Source organism: Podarcis pityusensis (assembly GCF_964106645.2).
Source record: "Podarcis pityusensis genome assembly, chromosome: 12".
In the NCBI taxonomy this organism is placed as follows: domain Eukaryota; kingdom Metazoa; phylum Chordata; class Lepidosauria; order Squamata; family Lacertidae; genus Podarcis; species Podarcis pityusensis.
Genome location: NC_138037.1, coordinates 25514138 through 25532326, shown reverse-complemented (window position 1 = coordinate 25532326; position 18189 = coordinate 25514138). Strand labels below are relative to the sequence as shown.

The following is an 18189-nucleotide window of genomic DNA, read 5'->3' as shown; positions in this document are numbered from 1 at the left end:
CTGGGACCCCCCACTGGGATAGAGCCGCCAGAAGGGAACACAGCCCTCTGACTGGAAAAGTTTAGCCACTTCTGTACTACCTGAGTTTTGCATCCAAGTTTACTGCTGTAAGAAGATTCGTAAGGTGCACCACCAGGAAGAAAGGCAGTATAGGAGCCATTGACTGACGAATGTATTTAGGAAATACGCTCTTACAGGAGCCATAGCAATATGTAGCCTGTGCACGTTCCCAGTCTGCATCTGTACTGGAATTGTTTCAAAGATGCTTTTAAGATGCTTTATTGCTTGTTGTTTGCCACCCTGGGTTCCTTTGGGAGGGAGGGTGGGATATAAATTTAATAAAGAGCAATATACCATCCAATTGACCGAGCAATTATAAAAAAATAGGCTAGCTCTTATATAAATGCATAAACGATAAATACTTTATAGAACTGAAGAGGTCTTTATACTCTTGTCAAAATAGTGCTGCTTCTCAACATGAAAGACCTAGACTTTAATTCTTAAGAATTACAAATTCTAGGGGGAAATATCTAATCTCTTTGCAATGTGGCCTTACAAGAATAACATGATTAAAACACATTTTTGTTAAAAAAGAAAAGCCAGCATTAGTCATCTTTAACAAGGACCCAAATGTCTTGGCAGACTGTGGTGGTGCCTACACAATGAACAGAAGAGATCCGAGATTATCAAGTCCAACGTCAATTTCAGGCAGTTTGCTCATGCACAGAGAATACAAAAACCCCAATCAGCACAAAGCACAATACAGAAGTATCACAAAACTTCATTATTCAACCATTCAACTCATACCACTTGGCAGCCATAACTATACAGCATATTTGGAACCATACTTATTCTCACATATTATATTGAAGATCTTGGAGCATATTTCACAGCTACAGCTACTATTTGTTTATAGTGCTGTGGGTTTTTGTCGTTGTTGACAGATTTGAATTCTCCAGCATCACCTTCCCAAATATGTATTAAGGGAAACAAACTTAACATTTCCTAAACATGGTACAAGAAGCTGGCATTATTATTATTATTATTATTATTATTTAAAAAGCTTAGCAAAATGTGGTCCCCATATTTTTCCGCTGCTGACTAATAAAACGACTCAAGGAATACCTGTCATTTATAGCCTAAATGGATGACTGCATGTCTTAAGATCCAGAAACAACACACACATAGATTACATACTTGAACGTCCATATTCCATGATATCAAGCAAGAATACATTAGTATTAGATGAAAAACTAGTAATAAGTTGTCAAGTCAAATGAACGCAACACAAAACAAGAGTCTTTCACTGAAGAGAATATCTCTGCCATATACTACAATTAGGTAGCATAGAGATGGTAGATGTAATTCAGGGATGGGGGACCTGTGGCCCTGCAGTTGGGACTACAAATCCCATCAGCCCTGACGACCGGCCAAGCTGACTGGGGCTGATAGGAGTTGTAGTCTAGTAACATCTGGAGGGCCAAAGATTCTCCACATCTGCTTTGGAATGCTAATCAAGAATGTTATCGTTACCTTACATTGCAATTAAAAAGTACTTAAGTATTCTATAATAAGGTGCAACATTTGATCTGTGTCTAGGGATACTAAATTGCATCATACACATTTTCCAGTTTACATTTTAATTCCAACTTGGAAGTCTAACTCTAAATTGAGATAAAGCCAGGGGGCTGTTTTCTGTTCTTTAGGTAAGAACAATAAATAGTAAGATGAAATCAAATTCATCATAGTGAATCTCTCCCCCCCCCCCATAGAAAGTTTATGTAAAAAGGATTTCTACACGGCACAATATATTGCACTTAGCAAGCTGCAGATGTAGCACAGAACTGATTCATTTATTGATTTCTGCTTGTGTTAGATACGGGTTTTAATCACACAAGTTTAGGCTCGGAGGGAGCCAGAGGTTTGGTGGAGTCCACTTGACAGATCTGGTGTAACAGAATTCAGTCAGTGTCTTGACTGGCAATAAGCCAAGAAGGAAACTGCTGTAAGGATGTGATGCAGATCCATTCAAATATGGCATCTAGCACTCTCCCCGCAGCTAATATGAGCACACTACATCAACTGGTATAGCACAATAAGCACACTGATGTGAAAGTCCGCATGTTATTATATCTAACATCTGGTTTGTTTGCTTTTAAAACATTTTAGTACAGTTTTTGAAGAGCAGAGCGTGTCAAGAAACCACTAGGAAAAGTGCCCAATATTCACCATTTTATAGTTCAGGTTCAATTCAGGTTTAGTCCATTTGTTGCATTACTATAATCAAACAACTTCCCACACAACAGTTCTCTAGTATATTCCTACTTAAAAACATTAGAACATTAGGATTCTTTACATGATTAACTGATCATGTATTGTGCAAATTGGCATTATCATACATTATTTTAAAAATGCATTTGCTTTATTGGTGGAACTGTACACATTTATTTACAAGATTTATCTCTCGACACCATTCAATTGATCCTCAAGGCGACTTACGATAGATGGAAACACATTTATTTGCCCAGAAATTTATGCCGCCCTGTTCCGTTTTTCCAGCCTATAGAAGAAAGATTCTCTGTAGCTTTAGGGTTGTTTATGATACCATGTTAAATATAGCAATTTATTTATCTTCTCTGCACTGTTTTAATTTTTGTGTGATTCGTAACCCACCCTGGGATCAGCAGACAAACAATGGGCTATATTTTAAACAAAATATAATGGAATAATAGGGACACATTAACACCAGAGTCACACAACCTAGCAGGCTTTAGTCCCCCAGTCCAGAGGTTCCCAATGTGCTCCACTCCAGATGTTGTTGAACTCCAATGCCCACCAGCCCCAGCCAGCATGGCCACTGGGCAGCAACATCTGGAGGGACTCGTGTTGTCAACCTCAGTCCTAGCCAATGGTTGAGTCCAGAGTATGCTAACTAGCAGTGGGGCAGAGAGGTTCTCCCCTCGACAGGTTGGAGTGGGGAGCAAGTTCATCTCAGCTGATCCTTCTTTGGCCACTGAATGAGAACAGGGTGGCCTCACCCTTGCCATCTTAATATTTGTGGGCAGCATGGTTGCACTTATGACTTCTATTTGCATTTCTGTTCTATTGAGCAACACAAAATGACAAACCTGAAGCATAAGTTGCCAGATTAGTTATACTCTTAGGAGCCAAACACGCAAAAACAATATATGCTACAGACCTTCTCCAAATACAGTGGTACCTCAGGTTAAGAACTTAAATTGTTCCGCAGATCTGTTCTTAACCTGAAACTGTTCTTAACTTGAGGTACCACTTTAGCTAATGGGGCCTCCCGCCACCGCCGCACGATTTCTGTTCTTATCCTGAAGCAAAGTTCTTAACCCAAGGTACTATTTCTGAGTTAGCACTGTCTATAACCTGAAGCATCTGTAACCTGAAGCGTCTGTAACCCAAGGTACAACTGTATAGTCTGATCCCCCGCACATGGAACATTAGTGTATCAGGCAGAAGGGTTCAAGTGCAGTCTCTTTCTTGACATACTAGCTTCCTATTTACAGGGAGTGAGGTACATAATTGCACCTCCTGAAGCATCTCATTCCATGGTACTGGGACCACTACAAAAAAGGCCTTGCTTAGCCAAAGATGACTAGCATAAGTAGCAAAATTCAATACAACACCTCAACTTGTCCAAACCAAATCCTTAACATTTATATCTCTAGTGTCTGTAAGACAAAACACACCACTGCTTCTATATATAACGACTCCACTGAAATTCACCCCACAAGCCACATAATGAGTGTGTTATAATAACTTAGTTTAATTCTTTCTATGCAAGGGCAGGGTTTCTTGTTTTTTGTTTTAGCTTGCTATTTTTTTTAGCTTTCAAACCCATTCAAAAATCAGGACCCCATTGGTATTGTGAGTTTCCATCCATGGGCTAACTGGCTGGCTTGTCTCATGGAAGAATTTGATTGTGCTTCCAAATATAGAGCAAAATCCATATGGAATTGTAATTGTGAAACTGCTAGTATAAGCACACCGAGTCAACTTGCATGACATTATAAGCCTGACAAAGTGAAAGCCTGCACATTACTATTTCTAACATCTGGTTTGTTGTTTAGTCTTTTTTTTTTGTTTTAAAAAGCATGACTTAAGTACAGCAGAAACTATCAACAAACCATGAGGAAAAGTACCCAACATTAACCATTTTTTATTTAACAGCTAAAAATAAATAAATACTACAACTTGTTTCATTGGAAACAGTTTTGAAGGTTAAAATTGCTGAAAGAAGCAGTTGCTCTAGAGCAGGAGGGGGAAACTTGTGGTCTTCCAGACACTGTTGCCCTAAAACTCCATTCATTCCTGGCTGTTGACCTTGCTGGCTAGAGCCAATGGGAACTGGGAGGACAGCAAGATTTGGAGAGCCACAACCTCCCCTGGGGCCAACTGGGACATGCCTATTTGCCAGCTTCTCAGAGACAAAAAAAATACCATATACAAAAATAAATGTGTGATTTCTCCATGCACACACAAAAATTGGACCATGAGCAAGCCTGTGCAACACACCAATTTCAGCTGTCTAAAATGCTATGTGAATGTATGAAAACTGTCCAGAGCCAAGCAGTAAATCAGCTATACTCGGGCGTCTAAAATGTCAAGTTCAAAGTCATTCCAAGACTGTTGTGACATATATGCAACACTATGGGGCCTAGCTAATCAGTCTAAGCTGGGCTTCACCAATCTGGTGATCTCCAGCTGTTTGAGACTACGACTCTCAGCAACTCTAGCCAGAACAGGCTGGTCTAAGCCATTTGTTTCCCCCAAGTAGCACACAGGTCACCTTTGCTGGCTTGACCTGGACCTCCAGCATGTCTTAGACCACGTCCTCCACCTCTAGTCCAAAAATGGAGATCCTGAAGCCCACCAGGAGTTGCTGGATTCCAACTCCCATCAAGTCAGCTAGCATGGCCGGTGATCAGGGATGATGGGAGACAAACAATCGGAGGGCCACAGGTTCCCTATCCCTGCTCTAGTTCTTGGACCACTTGTCTGCCTACAGTAGACCCAGATCCCCAGTTTTGTCAACACCTGACAAATGTGGGAGGGGAATATTGCTACCTTGACACCCATCGCTTGCATTTTTCTCATGTCATTGCTAGGAAAGGGTAAAATTCCTCTTCCTCTATTATTGAATCAGCAACCACAGAATACTTTTGATAAAGATTAGCCCAATTTTATTTTTTTTTATTTTTTAACATAAAATCAACATTTTAATTTGATCTACTTCAAATTAAACAACAGCCCATTCGGCATTTCTGGCCATCATAGTGATGCTCAGTTGCATCTAAGACCCATGGGGTTAAACATTAAATGGATCAGGCAGGTATGACTACATGCGTCACAGTGATCAACAGACTGTCACCAAATTAATTTTTATACCTGTCACCTGAGAAGATGCCGCCTGAAGAGATGTGCAACTTTGATAATGAACTTGGGTTGGCCATTTTGAGTTTCTCCTGCTCAGCTGGAAGTTTTGCAGCAAAATTAATACAAGTGTGAGCTTATGTGCTGTCGTTTTAAAGATAAGGCCCCAGTGATTTTAAGAGCAAGAAGATTAAAAGCAAGACAAAACAGTAAGAATAAATTGCAAGTTTGCTGGTGTAGATTTAGCTTGTTTAATGATGGTAAAGATCTACAGGGGATTGCCTTGGGCAGAATGACTTTAAGAAGGCCCCAATCCGCCTCTACAGGGCTGCAACTCCAAGTTACATAGACAACGTATATTTAAAGCACATGGCTTCCCCAAAAGAATACTGGGAACTATAGTTTACCCCTGGCAGAGCTACAATTCCCAGCACCCTTAAATTATAAACTGAGGAAGAGAGTAGGAACCTGTGTGAAGGGCCAAAGCCCCCAGAAAGCTGGAGTTACTGCACTCTTGTCTATTGTGTTGGCAATGGAGAGTCACATATGGGACATGTTCACCCATGAAGCATGTTGCGTTGAATGTGGACACCCCTAAGGTTGGCTCACAAGAATGTTTTACTGCTGCCTGTTGTACTGTTTAGTTGCTTTTCAGTTTTCTTATGATTTGTATCATTATCGTAAGCAGCTTGGAGTTTGAATGTTATCATAGACAAGATACACATATCCACAAATAAGCAAACAAGCAGTATTCTGCTTTGGGTCTATCTGAATAACTGAATATTTTTTTGCGATGCCCACTTCCTATGCAGGCATCTTACATGAACATTAAACAGAATGCATCTGTGTGTGAATATGAGGAGCCGCTTGCTATTTTAACTCCCTTATTGCGAAAATTTGCTGACTTATTTCCTATCCTTTGTTCTGGCTGCCTTCTCCTGCGACTACTTCGGGACAGTTCATAATATTCCGCATAAAGGTCCCCACATTCCCATCCCCTACCAAAACCCTTAAGGATTTCTCGCCTTCAGAGAAAGAAAGAGCTTCCTGTTCTGCAAAGCCCTAACAAACACAATGTGTGTTGCAGAGCTGTCTAGTCCTTCTCCAGGCTCACAATGGCTGGCACCAGAGAGCATGGGGCAGTGACCAGAGCAAGGGGAGGGAGCCTCAGACCTGGGGGTGGGGGTCAAATGTGGCCCTTCAAGCCTCTTGGTCTGGAGCTCTTCCCAGGCCATACCCCTCACTGACTCTGCTTTGTACCATGCGTGTTTTTGCCTGGCTTGCCTGTGTCCTTGAACTCTGATAATGCCTCGTCTGGACAGAAGACAAGGAAGGTGTGTATGGAAACTAGCCTGACTGTACACCCTTGTGCAAATTAACTGAAACAAAGCATGTTTTCTATGTGACATTGATCAGTCTGTCAAGCACCCACAAAAGATGATGTTTTGGGGATGCGTCAGTTATTATGGTGTTGGAAGCCTGCAGCCAATAGAAGGAAGGATGCGCTCACCACAATATATTGAGGTTCTACGAAAGAGCGCTATTCCAGAGTTGGAAAAGAAGTATCCTGACGGTACTGGGATATTGCAGCTGGACCTACTCCCCTGTCACACATCGAAAGTGGTGAAGAAATTCATGACAGAGCAGCAAATACAGGTACTTGATTGGCCAGGGAATCCCCCAGACATAAATCCCATTGAGAATTTGTGGGCTATATGCAGAAGTCGCCTCTGTGCTGTAGACTGTATGACTATGGAGAAGCTCATTCAGGCGCTGATTCAAGTGTGGTACAGGGATCCAAAAATCAACAGTGACTGTTCAAAACTAGTAGACTCCATGCCAAACGGTGTTCAAATGCTGCTTAAAAATAGCAGAGGTCATTTCCGTTACTAATGTATGTATATGTGAATTTTGTACAATAAATGACTGTACTAAATTCATTGTTTGCATATTGTTTGTGGGTGCTTGACAGACTGATCGAAGTGGCATAGAAAACATGCTTTGTTTCAATTAATTTGCACAAGGGTGTACAATGTGAAATTTATATCATTTGCTCCGCCTGCTATTGCCTCTGTCCCTGAACTATCACTGGAACGTGGTCCTCAGAGGTTTGCCCAGAAGAGAATAGTGCCTCAAGGCTGGAAAAGGTCCCCTATCCTAAGAGTGTCAGACATGGATGGGGGGGGGGAACCCCGTGCAAATCCCTACACAGTCATGAAACTGCCCTGTGACATAGGGCCAGCTGCTCTCCTCTGGTCCACCTTACCCAACAGACCTATTGCTGAGATAAAATAAGGCGAGGGTAGAATACAACCAAGTGCGCCATTCTGACATCCTGTGATGAAGGATGGGCAAGAAATGCAATAAACAATGTAGAGACCTCAGCCTGTGTGTGACTAAGAGACTGAGGCTAGAATCTGAGGCACCAAGGGGCTGTGTCAACACAAAGCCTTTGAATCATACAGGAGTTGTTTTTTCACACTGTGCCTTTAGGGTTTGCCATTGTATACAATTTCACCAATAACGTCCTTTAAAGCAGCAGCTACTATTCGTGTTGCTCTGAGGGGCGTACCTAGGGGTTGACCAGGTTGACCCCAACCAAGGGCGCAGGTCCAGGGGCTGCAAGAATTGCATGTCTCCATGGCTCGGAGTGGGGGCCATCGCAGAAGCCCTATGGAGCCTGCTCCCCAGTCAACTAGTGGCACTATTAGCACCTTGCAAAGGGAGCCCAGGTACACCTCTGGTTGTCTGTACTCACAGATGGATGTGTATTCAAATTCATGTACCAGTGTTCTCTATTCCCCTCCCCTCAATTACTGTACACACACGAGAGGGACTGGAAAGTGGTGTGCTGATATACTGATTTACAGAGGATATATATGGGTATATTGATATGGCTGAGTTACTATACACCCTAGTAAACACGCATAGGATCCCGTCATAAAGTTGACAAGGACACTACAGAAAAGGCTTACCAGGGCAAATACAGAACTCACAGGTCCATCTTTTTCTTTCGTTCTTTCCCAGATTTGTTCTCTTCTGCATTGTCCCCCACACTTTATAAGACACGTTCAAAGAAGAGGGTCTCATCATATGAACACTCTCCATGAGAAGAGGCGGCAGAAGAAGAGGATAAAAGCCAATCTATTTTTTATTTTATTTTTAAGCAAGAGGAATAAAAAACTATGGACCAGACAGGCACCAAACTGGCAAATGCAGAGAACCTGAACTTAGAAGAATATGTAAAGTCAGCCAAAAACCTTCAGGAAATGAGGCATAAGCCTGAACACAGCAATTACATTTCCCAGAGGGAGAAAATATGCAGTGAGGAAAGCCAAGGACAGGGCCTGAAGGCAATGGATGGAGATAATAAATACACTCAGAGCACCGATTAGAAAAATTAAGGGAAAGCTGGATGAAGTAGGCTGATGTGGTAGAGACACCAGCTAAACCCTTGAGGTGCTCATACAGCAAAATGATTGATAGAATTGCAAGCAAGGCACAATGACTGCAGAAGACCAGCAACAGAGGAGGTCACCACTGGGAAACTGAAGGTCAGACTTCATGCCTCACATGTCTCCAGGAGAGACTGAAAGCAGCTAACATGGTTGTGTTAGGATTTAGGAAAGGCTGCAAGAGATAACATCCTGCCAATCCATGCTGATATGATAAGAAGTCTGGATAACCTTTGGAACACAACATCGTGGATTAGGGCACAGCTGGCCCTACCATTAGGCAGAGAGAAGCAATCCTGCCTCAGGCAACAGATTGGAGGCACTGCTAAAGAACAGCAGGCTTTAATCTTGTCAAGTTTTGGTTCTTGTATTTGTAGTTGATATGTATTAATTACACAGTTATATTATTTCATTGTAACACTGATTTTGACATGCTGGATTTCTTCACTTTTAATTTTCTTGATACGCACATAAATAAGTGCATTGCTATAATTTTACAGGGTGGAATGAGATTATTTCCATTTACAGTGGGCACTCTGTATGCACAATCTCCTCTCTTCAAACCACTTTTTTATTTGACGGAATTTCAGGTAACTTGCACAAGGTACAAGCCTCTATTTGGAAACCACATTGATGACAGCTATGTCTTAAGTCACTGTGGGTCACTAGGCGAATGCCATGGAGAGCTGTCCAAGTTTCCCTAGAGATTGCTTATAACATAACTGGTGAAGCCATGCTTAGAGAATTGCATGGTTGGACCTACAAGCAGCCACCTCATCCATACATAACCACATGAGGAAAACACATGTGAGCTTCTTTTAAGGCACTGATTTAGATGGTCACACTGCCGTTCACTGTGAGCTGCTGCAGATTATGAAGGATAAAGTTGCAGCTGAGCATTAAGAACACCTGCATTTATTCTTTTACACACTTTACACGTGGGAATGGGCTGGCAAAGACCCGGGACTTGCTGGACAGCTGTTGTTTCTGCTTTGTGAAATGCTTAAAGCAGGTGGCATGCTGACCTGGCCAAAAGCCTGTCTTGGTCTTTTTAAAATCTTGTGCCATTGTTGATGAAACAGTTGTGAACTTGGTACTTGGTTGGTTGCTGTTTCCATTTCACTTCTTTTCACTGACTTGGAGGGAGTCAGGCTGTTTCAAGTCACAGAGATAATTGCATCATTTATAGTCCGTACTGTTGTTGCTTAAGGATCCCACCCTTTGGTTTAATAGCGTTGCCCGAAAGTGGCGGAAAAAAATATTTCAGAATTCCTTGCACCAGCCTGAAATTTTAGCAACCACAACCAAAAGGTCAGACAAAAGTCTTTTTACTGGGATGAAAAGAAAATATTTCATGTAACCGCATCATATGCCAGGTCCTCAAGACCGCTGGGATATTTTTTGACCCTTCAAAGTAACATTTTCTTCTTCTTCACAGATATAATTCTAGATTTTCAAGAAGGGGGCAAGCCTCTGGAGTGACAAGACTGTTTGATACATGCATATACACTAGATAATCATCAGTTTCTTCATTATGCCCTGGCATAGGAGATATGCAGACTTGGCTTAGAGTGGTAACAGAGAGTTCCAAGAGATGTGCAGGTCTTCCTCAGTCCAGACTGTCAGTCTAAGCCACGAGGTAGGAAACTTGCTTCAGCCCAAGGGCCACAATTCCAGGGGCCACATGTCAGTGGCAAAACGGTAAAATCAATGGATGTTACTCTTTGTCCAAAGACTACATTTGAGTCACACAGAGGTTTCAAGACACGCAAGCACACCTCTCTGTCTTCCCTCCAGACAAGCAAGAGGGATTATGGCAGCAGTTTAAGGACACCTTCCCATCAGGCAAAACTTCTGAAGAGGTTTTAGAGGTGGGACAATGAGGTGGTATGAGAGAAGACGTATGGCCAAAGCACAACATTCCCTCTCTCTCTCTCCCAGGCCTCCTCCTCTAAGCTGGAGTGGACTCTCCCATCTCTCACTGGCCACACTACAGTTGACTTGGCACTGTGTCTATTAAGACTATTATTAGGGCACAGGCACAAAAAGGCAACTTGAAAGACCCTTACAACAGACTGAGTGTGACTTTATGTAGGAGTTTCTCGGAGACTGAATTCCAAGCCTGTTTACAGCTACAAGCCATTCGTTAAGCGCTAATTGGAACAGACTTCAGAATATTAAGCTATTAGAAAACATAAAAAAGCCGTAGCTGCTGAGAGGGGAAAGAGGATTTTCAGAAGCATTAAAGGGCACTTCTGAAATCTCTGAGCTTTGACATTTTCTGCCACCTAGGTAAGAATTAATGGGCCTAAAAAAAAATATTATTTCAGAATGTTCGGAGCAGGCAGAATGCATTCAGCTTCTAGAAATGCAGAGGTAAATCCCATTGGCATCACATCTGTGGCACCCATGCCTAAGCAACTGCAGGAGAATGTCTGTAAATACTCTCAGCTGTCATTTGTTCAGCAGACGCATCAAGGGAGTAAAAGGTGTGCTAAAGGAGGAAAAAGAGATTGCAAAGAAGCCAAATGATTTTCCCACCCCCACCCCATGCATCTGTCTTCGCAGTGGTAGATACAGGGCACGTCCCTGCACCTGTGCTGAAATTTTCAGGAAGGGAGTCTCAGGAACTGAGGCAAATGGTGGTGACAAGAGACAAAATTCCAGGACTTATTCAGAAATTAAAAACAATCTCCATGTCCAGACTGGCATCCACCCAAAAGTCCTGAAAGAACTCAAATGCAAAACCGTTTACCTTTTAAATAAAAATATTAATGTCCCTGTGATCAGCTTCCATATCCAAGGACTGGAATGTAATTTTTTTTTTAAGGCATGCAGGAAGGATCCAGGAAATTACAGGCTGTTTAGCTTAGTGTCTGTTGCTGGAAAATGGGTGGAAAGCATAGTTAAGGATGAAATTACCAAGCACATAGAAGAACAAATCATGCTGAAGCAGCACGGCTTCCGCATAGGTAAACACACTCTTTTTAAAAACTATACCAAGGGGGGGGGGGGGAGGAAAAATCATTGGTTGTCACCAGCTGCTGTGCATTACCCCAAGCAGCAAAGTTTGCAGTCTGCTTCTGGAAGATGCTCAGGCTCTGGCAAACATCTACAGAAAGGGAACAGCCAGCAAACAGGTTTCTGCATGTTGTTTGCTCTAATTTGCCACTCCAGGTACTACGCTACTGATCTGAGAAATCATGACAGAGCACAGAGGAAGAGTTTTCTGAGTTATGCTGGGCCAAAGCCATACAGGGCGTGCTCTCTCTTTCTCCTGGCACCACTGAACTCTGCGCAAAACACTATAGCTAATATTGCTTTAAGGGACCTCAGTGACCCAAACCCCATTGGCAATGAGGATGCTGCATGACGCCCAGAAGTCAAATCACCAAAAATCTCGATCTGAATAAACAGAGACACATTGTCCTAAAAATAGAATAACTGTGTCTGCTCAAAGAAGCATGCTGGGCTTTATCACAGCAATGTGAAATTTTCTGGGGTAATCATCAAGCGAGTTCAAGGCATTTCAGTTTAGATCAACTCTAATTTCAGAATGATCCTATAAGAACTGACATTAAGCTAGACTGCATGTGTGCAGGGGGTGGGGGTAGAAAATCACCATACAAATTAAACAAATTCTGTCAAAGTTTGCATTAGCCCTGTTAAGTAAAGCTGTACAAACCAAGTCCTCTGAAAAACCGACAAACACTTCAAAGCAGCTCTTATCACAACATTTACTAGGTTTCAGTTTTCCTTTCCATGTTTATGTTCACATTACAAACACAATAAATAATAATGAAGATCAACCATAAGCAGCAGATAGCTAAAAGCTTCCTAGCAAATATCATGGAGAAGGCACCAGGTGCAACTTTCTGGTAAGACACTTCCATAGCTAGGGTACCACTACCCCATCTAGACTGGTTTTTTTCGGAGTGGTGGACGCTAATAAATTGGCATTAGATTTCATTATACAGGTAGCCAGAAATCTGCAAGCTCCTCAGCTTGTCTGAGAAGTTGTTTTTATAGGTCCAAAGAGTCAGCTAATCAAATAAACAGAAAATAACAAAAACCTCTGCCCTTAACAAACCCATACATAACACAGAAAGCTGCCTTGTATTATGGCCCATCCAGCTTAGGACTGTCTACACTGACGGTCATCAGCTCTCCAGCTTTCCAGGCAGAGGACATTCCCAGCCTTACCTGGAGATACCGGGGATTGAACCTGGGGCCTTCTGCATGCATGGCAGGTGTTTTACCACTGAGCTATGCAAGGCCCTTCCCCACTGGTCCATCAAGCGCAGCAATGTTTACTCTGGCTGGTTTTGGATTAGGGTCTTTTCCCCAACCCACCTGATGCTGTTCACTGTTCCTGGGGTTTGAACCCAAACTCTCCTTCATGGGCTCTACTATTGAGTGTATAACACTTCTAGAAGGGAGCCCCAGTCCTCCAAACTGTTGTGTTGACCTTACCTTACCTAATGAAGCTGGACTAAACAGGACTACCAACATGTATAACAGATAAACATGGGTTCTCTAATATAGACAAGAGTAAGTAAGAAATGGATTATAATATAGATGGCACATCAAAACAAGGCTACTGCTTGTATTGCCAACACTTTATCTACCGCCACCTGATACTAAATCACTCTATAGAGCTTGCTCAGTGTATAAATCCATCTATATTAGGAAGGAAAACCAAGAAAATAATCCATGGGGTTTGGTATCTTGACAAACCATACAGCAGTAAGCCCTGGATTTTCAACTACTGATGACAGAACTTGACCACTCTATTCACCATAAATCAATGTTCTCTGCTCACTCAAGGGTGACACAGCTCAAAGCAGAAAAGAGGTCAACTTTTCAAAGAGGAAGAGAGAGAGCAAGTCCTCACTATAGCAGCTAGATAATAACAGCTGACTCTCCATCTTTAAACCTTTCCCTTGATTTACAAATCATGCTATTCTGTAGCTGCTGCATTTTATAGTTCCTTCATCTAGATATTGCGTTAGGCCAATCTTTAAGTCATCTTAGCAATAAAAGAGAAGCCTGAGGAGACACAAGACACTGTAAAATTTTAACAAAGGAATGATCTGGCAAATGTATCAAGAATTCTATAGGAATTTAGCTACTACATAAAAGAATTCTGTGGCGCACATATTTTCCATGTTATCATTCATTTGATAACCAACAACACGATCCTATGAGAGAATGCTTTAGGAAACAAGTATGTCAATGGGACTTACTCCCACTCAAAAATGACAGGATCACAGCTGTACTTTCATTCCACATTATGGTATAAATTTCAATTGCAAAATCATGAACATAGCATCACTGAGGCCTCTTAGCCTTACTTCACGGTCCTTCAACAATTAATCAGCTCCTCAACTTTATCCATACAAATGCCGCAGCTGAGATGGGAAATCCCCTCCTTACAGTGTTGGACCACAGCTCCCATCATCCCTCACCACTGGCCACGCTGGCTGAGGCTGATGGGAGCTGGAGTCCTATAGCATCTGCAAGAACACAACTTCTTCACCACTGTACCACAGTATCCCAAGTCAAGTTTTATGGGAACCTAATGGCAATATGAATTTTACGTTCACCAAAACAACGGGCATTGATTAATGTTTTGAAAACAAGCTAGAAACCCAACTGCCACAACACAGGGCAGCTATGCAAACTTCAGTCCCACTAAAATCAACAGGACTTAAGTTTACCTCTCTCCCCATTCTGGATTGTTACATTATTGTGTGTGTGAAATGAGAATATTAATACCTACTTGCACAGGGCAGGTCCAAATGAGCATCATTTAAAAACAAAATCTGGTAGATTAGCAATTTGTTTCAACTCATTGATCAGTTTTTCAATCATAATAGGAATTCTTCACACACACATATGGACAGACCACTTTGTGGAGTCCCCAAGAAAGCAAAACAACAAAAGCAGCAGTCAAAAGTTCAAGAAGTCAAAGCAAAACTGATCTTGTCAAAATAAGAATCAGACCACAGGGCTAGAGCTTACGGGGTTTTTTTGGGGGGGGGGAGGTTAAGAGTGCATAGTGCAGAAGGGAGGGGATGATTTATTCAGAAACAATGACATAACAGTAGTAAAAGGCACAATTGTAATCTATCTTTTATTGGGTATAGAACAGCGTCACTTAAAGGTCACTGGCCTTTACATGCATACCCACCAAAAGTGGAGGCAGGGACTGTTACCATGGTGCCACTTGCTTTCTCATCCTTATTACTGGTGGGATGTTATTAGCCTGCCTTGATGAAGCTTTTTACAAGAATAAGCACACACTCTTGCAAATGCCCTTGATGCTTTCATTACCAGCTACTTTGCAGTCAATCCTGCAGCAGGTAATTAAACCAAAACACGAACCTCCCTCCCCCAAAAAACCCCAGTTTGCTGCAAGTTAACATAAATATAAGCCACAGCAGATCAGTGGCTTTTGAGAGGGTCTTTTTCTAAAAGATGCATAGAGATGCCTGGGGAGAAGGGAAAACATTCCGGCAACAATGAAGGATAGAAATGCACACGGGACCTTGACTAAATGGTGATTGAGCAGCTCTCCCACCTCCAGCACTGTGGTGGACGTGGCAGGTTTACAGCACACAGGTGCATTTTGTGGATGGAAGAATATGCAGCAAATAGGTTGGAGCTTAATGGGCAAAAATTGGTTCCAATAATAATAAGGCCTAATAAGTGCTAATTTTACAGATTTGGCTTCAGCATCATCTATGCTCCCTCTAATCTTAAGGCTTTTGCCATATAGGATTATTTGTGCTGGGGAAGGGGGTGGGGATGGATAAAATCAGCATAGCAAGAAATGAGAATCGCATATGGTCACCTCTGAACAGATGAGCCCAAAGCGTGACTAGCAAGCGACACACACGCTGCTTTTGTATTTGCAAAGCCTGCAAAAGGGCCCTGTGCAAAGACCACAGGATGGGCAGCTCTCTGAAAGCTGCTTTCCCCAGAGTAAGAATCTTAACAGAGCCAGGCGGGAGAGAAGAGAATCTAAACCTTCGGGGGGGTAGGGGTTGTCGCTGCCAAGCTGGGTGCATAAAAGACCCAGCCAATGCCACCAAAAAAAAGTGTGTGTGTGTGTCACACAACCTGAAAGGCCACAGGAGCAAAACCAGCCACAATACAACAAACACCTGGTGGAGCAAAGCAGCAGCAAGAAGAGGTTTTAGCAAGAAGCGAAGCCCTGTGGAACCAGCAGTGCAGAACAGTTTGTCAAGGGGTCTTTTTTCCGGGGGGGGGGGCGGGAATCAAAGGTTTGCCAGATGGCCCTTCTCCCCCACGTTTTTTGGGGGGTCAGGCACCCCCTTCTTCCATAATACAGTAGATAATTTTATTTCAGGACCTTGTGAGACCTGCAGTTGAACAGAAAGGCTCCCATTCGCCCTCATTTCGATTCAACCCAGTAACCCCCAAATCGAAGCAGCCTCCAGCAGAAACATGCACGCAGAGGCCAGCCGCCCTAACACCAATCCGAATCCTCAAACAGGAAGCAACTGGGGGAGAGAGAGAGAAGCGCCCATCACCGTGGCAGCATCGCGACAAGAGTCAAGGGGGAGGAGGGGACTCAAGACTTGCGCAGAAAAAGCCTGCGAAGGAAAGGCAAGGAGGATTCGGGGGGGGGGGGCGGGAGAGAAGGCGGAAAAGCAAAGCGAAGCGTGCGGGAAGCACAAAGCCGAAACGGAGGCTGCGGTAACAATAGCCTCCGGGGCGGCGGATTCCGGGTCAGGCGCCCCGCCGCCGCCACCACCACCGAGCGCCCCGCAGCTCACTTCGGCGGCGATGGGCGTCACGGCGGGCGCCGCCCCCTCGCGCCGAGAGAAGCAGCTACCTCCGGCGCTCCTTCTCTCTATGCAGCAACCCCCGGATCCCTCCAGGCGCACCCCCCCTCCGCCGTCCGTCTCCCCCCCCCCCAGCATTCACGCACCCCGCCATCCCGAGACCCTCCCCGGGTGCGCGCTGGGCGCTGCGGTTCGCCGTCGCCGCGGCACAAAAGCGGGCCCCCCTCGCACCGACCTTGAGCGGCGCCGGGCGCTCCTAAGGTTTTGGTCACCGCCTTCCACACGTTGCAGCCCAGCAGGCACAGCAGCAGCGCCGCCGCCGCCTTGCTCATTTCCCCCCGCCGTGGCAACAGCGGCCGCCGCCGCCACCGGGAAAGGAGGAGGTGGAGAAGGAGGAGGTGGGAGGGAGGGAATTGCCGGAGCCGCTGCCCAGCAGAAGGGGGAGGAGGAGGAGAAAGAGCCGCATCAGGGGCTGGCCCGCTCCGCGCCTCCCTCCGCTGCCCCGCTTGCCCTCTCCGGTTGCTGCTGCATCGTTGCCCCTGCGCTGCGCCCCGGCAGCATCCCGCGCGCCTCGCTCCCACCACTGCGGCTGGGTGGGCTGCGAGGGGGAGCGCGCGGCGGGTGGGTCTCCCTCCAGAGGCGTCGAGGCTCCTCCGCCGCCACCATCAGCTCCTTAACCCCTTCCTCTCTCCCTTCCCCTCCCCAGGCTCTCTCCCCGGTTTCCAAGAGCGGAGTCCGGGGGTCGGAGCTCCACCTGCCGGCTGGCGAGGGGCTTTGCTTCCGCCCGCACAAAAGCCCGCCTCGGATGGGGAAAGGGCTTGCCGTTGTTGCCCCGGGGAGGCAGGCAGGTGGGCGCCAGCCCCCGCCGGCCTCCCTGACCCTCGGCACGTCTTAAAGATGAGTCCCGCTTGAACCTGCGCGTGAATAAAGATCGTTCAATGGAGTCCTACTCTGAATGAACCCCCCACCTCACCCCAACACCTTTAACAGGTGAGGGAGGGGGGATTTTGACCCCCCCCCAGGTTACAGAAACGGCATTATTGATCAAGGGACCAACATTATCGATCATGTTAGGTTCATTTATTTGCATTTACATTTTGAAGATCTTGCAGGAAAGTTCTCTTTTCGCAGTAGCTATCACAAGCCAGAGTTTATGCTACACTCAACTTTTGATGGGGGAATGCCATCCGAAAACCTCCCTCTTGTAAAAAATAAATAAAATCAGAGGTGGAAAAGCTCCGACCCAAGAGCCCAATGCAGCCCTGCTGGTCCTTCCACTAATAATAATAATTTTATTACCTGTACCCCACCCATCTGACTGGGTTGCCATGGCATAATTGTTTCCCCTTCATTTTCCCTGGGCAAAGAAGACAAGCAGGCTTTGGGGCTCTTATTTGAGTCACCTTTTTAGTGGGTTGAGTTGGATCTGCCCTTTTATACATATGATGGTTGAGCAGTTTAGGTTGTTTTTACTCTAGTTTTTATTCTTGTTTTTAATATTTGTATTTTGTAAGTAA

The 18189-nt window shown here is 44.3% G+C and overlaps 1 protein-coding gene across 2 annotated transcripts in view; it reads right to left on the bottom strand.

Moving 5' to 3' along the window:
• The window catches only part of FAM171A1 (family with sequence similarity 171 member A1), an 81308-nt gene extending 63974 nt beyond the window's left edge, over nucleotides 1-17334 (bottom strand). The window contains exon 1 of one of the 2 annotated variants that reach the window (XM_080974411.1): nucleotides 16908-17334. In XM_080974411.1, coding sequence (XP_080830537.1) covers nucleotides 16908-17004 — 97 coding nt within the window. In that variant the 5' untranslated portion in view covers nucleotides 17005-17334. The remainder of the gene's footprint in view (nucleotides 1-16907) is intronic. The other variant, XM_080974410.1, reaches the window with a different exon arrangement.
• Nucleotides 17335-18189: the final 855 nt, after the last annotated feature.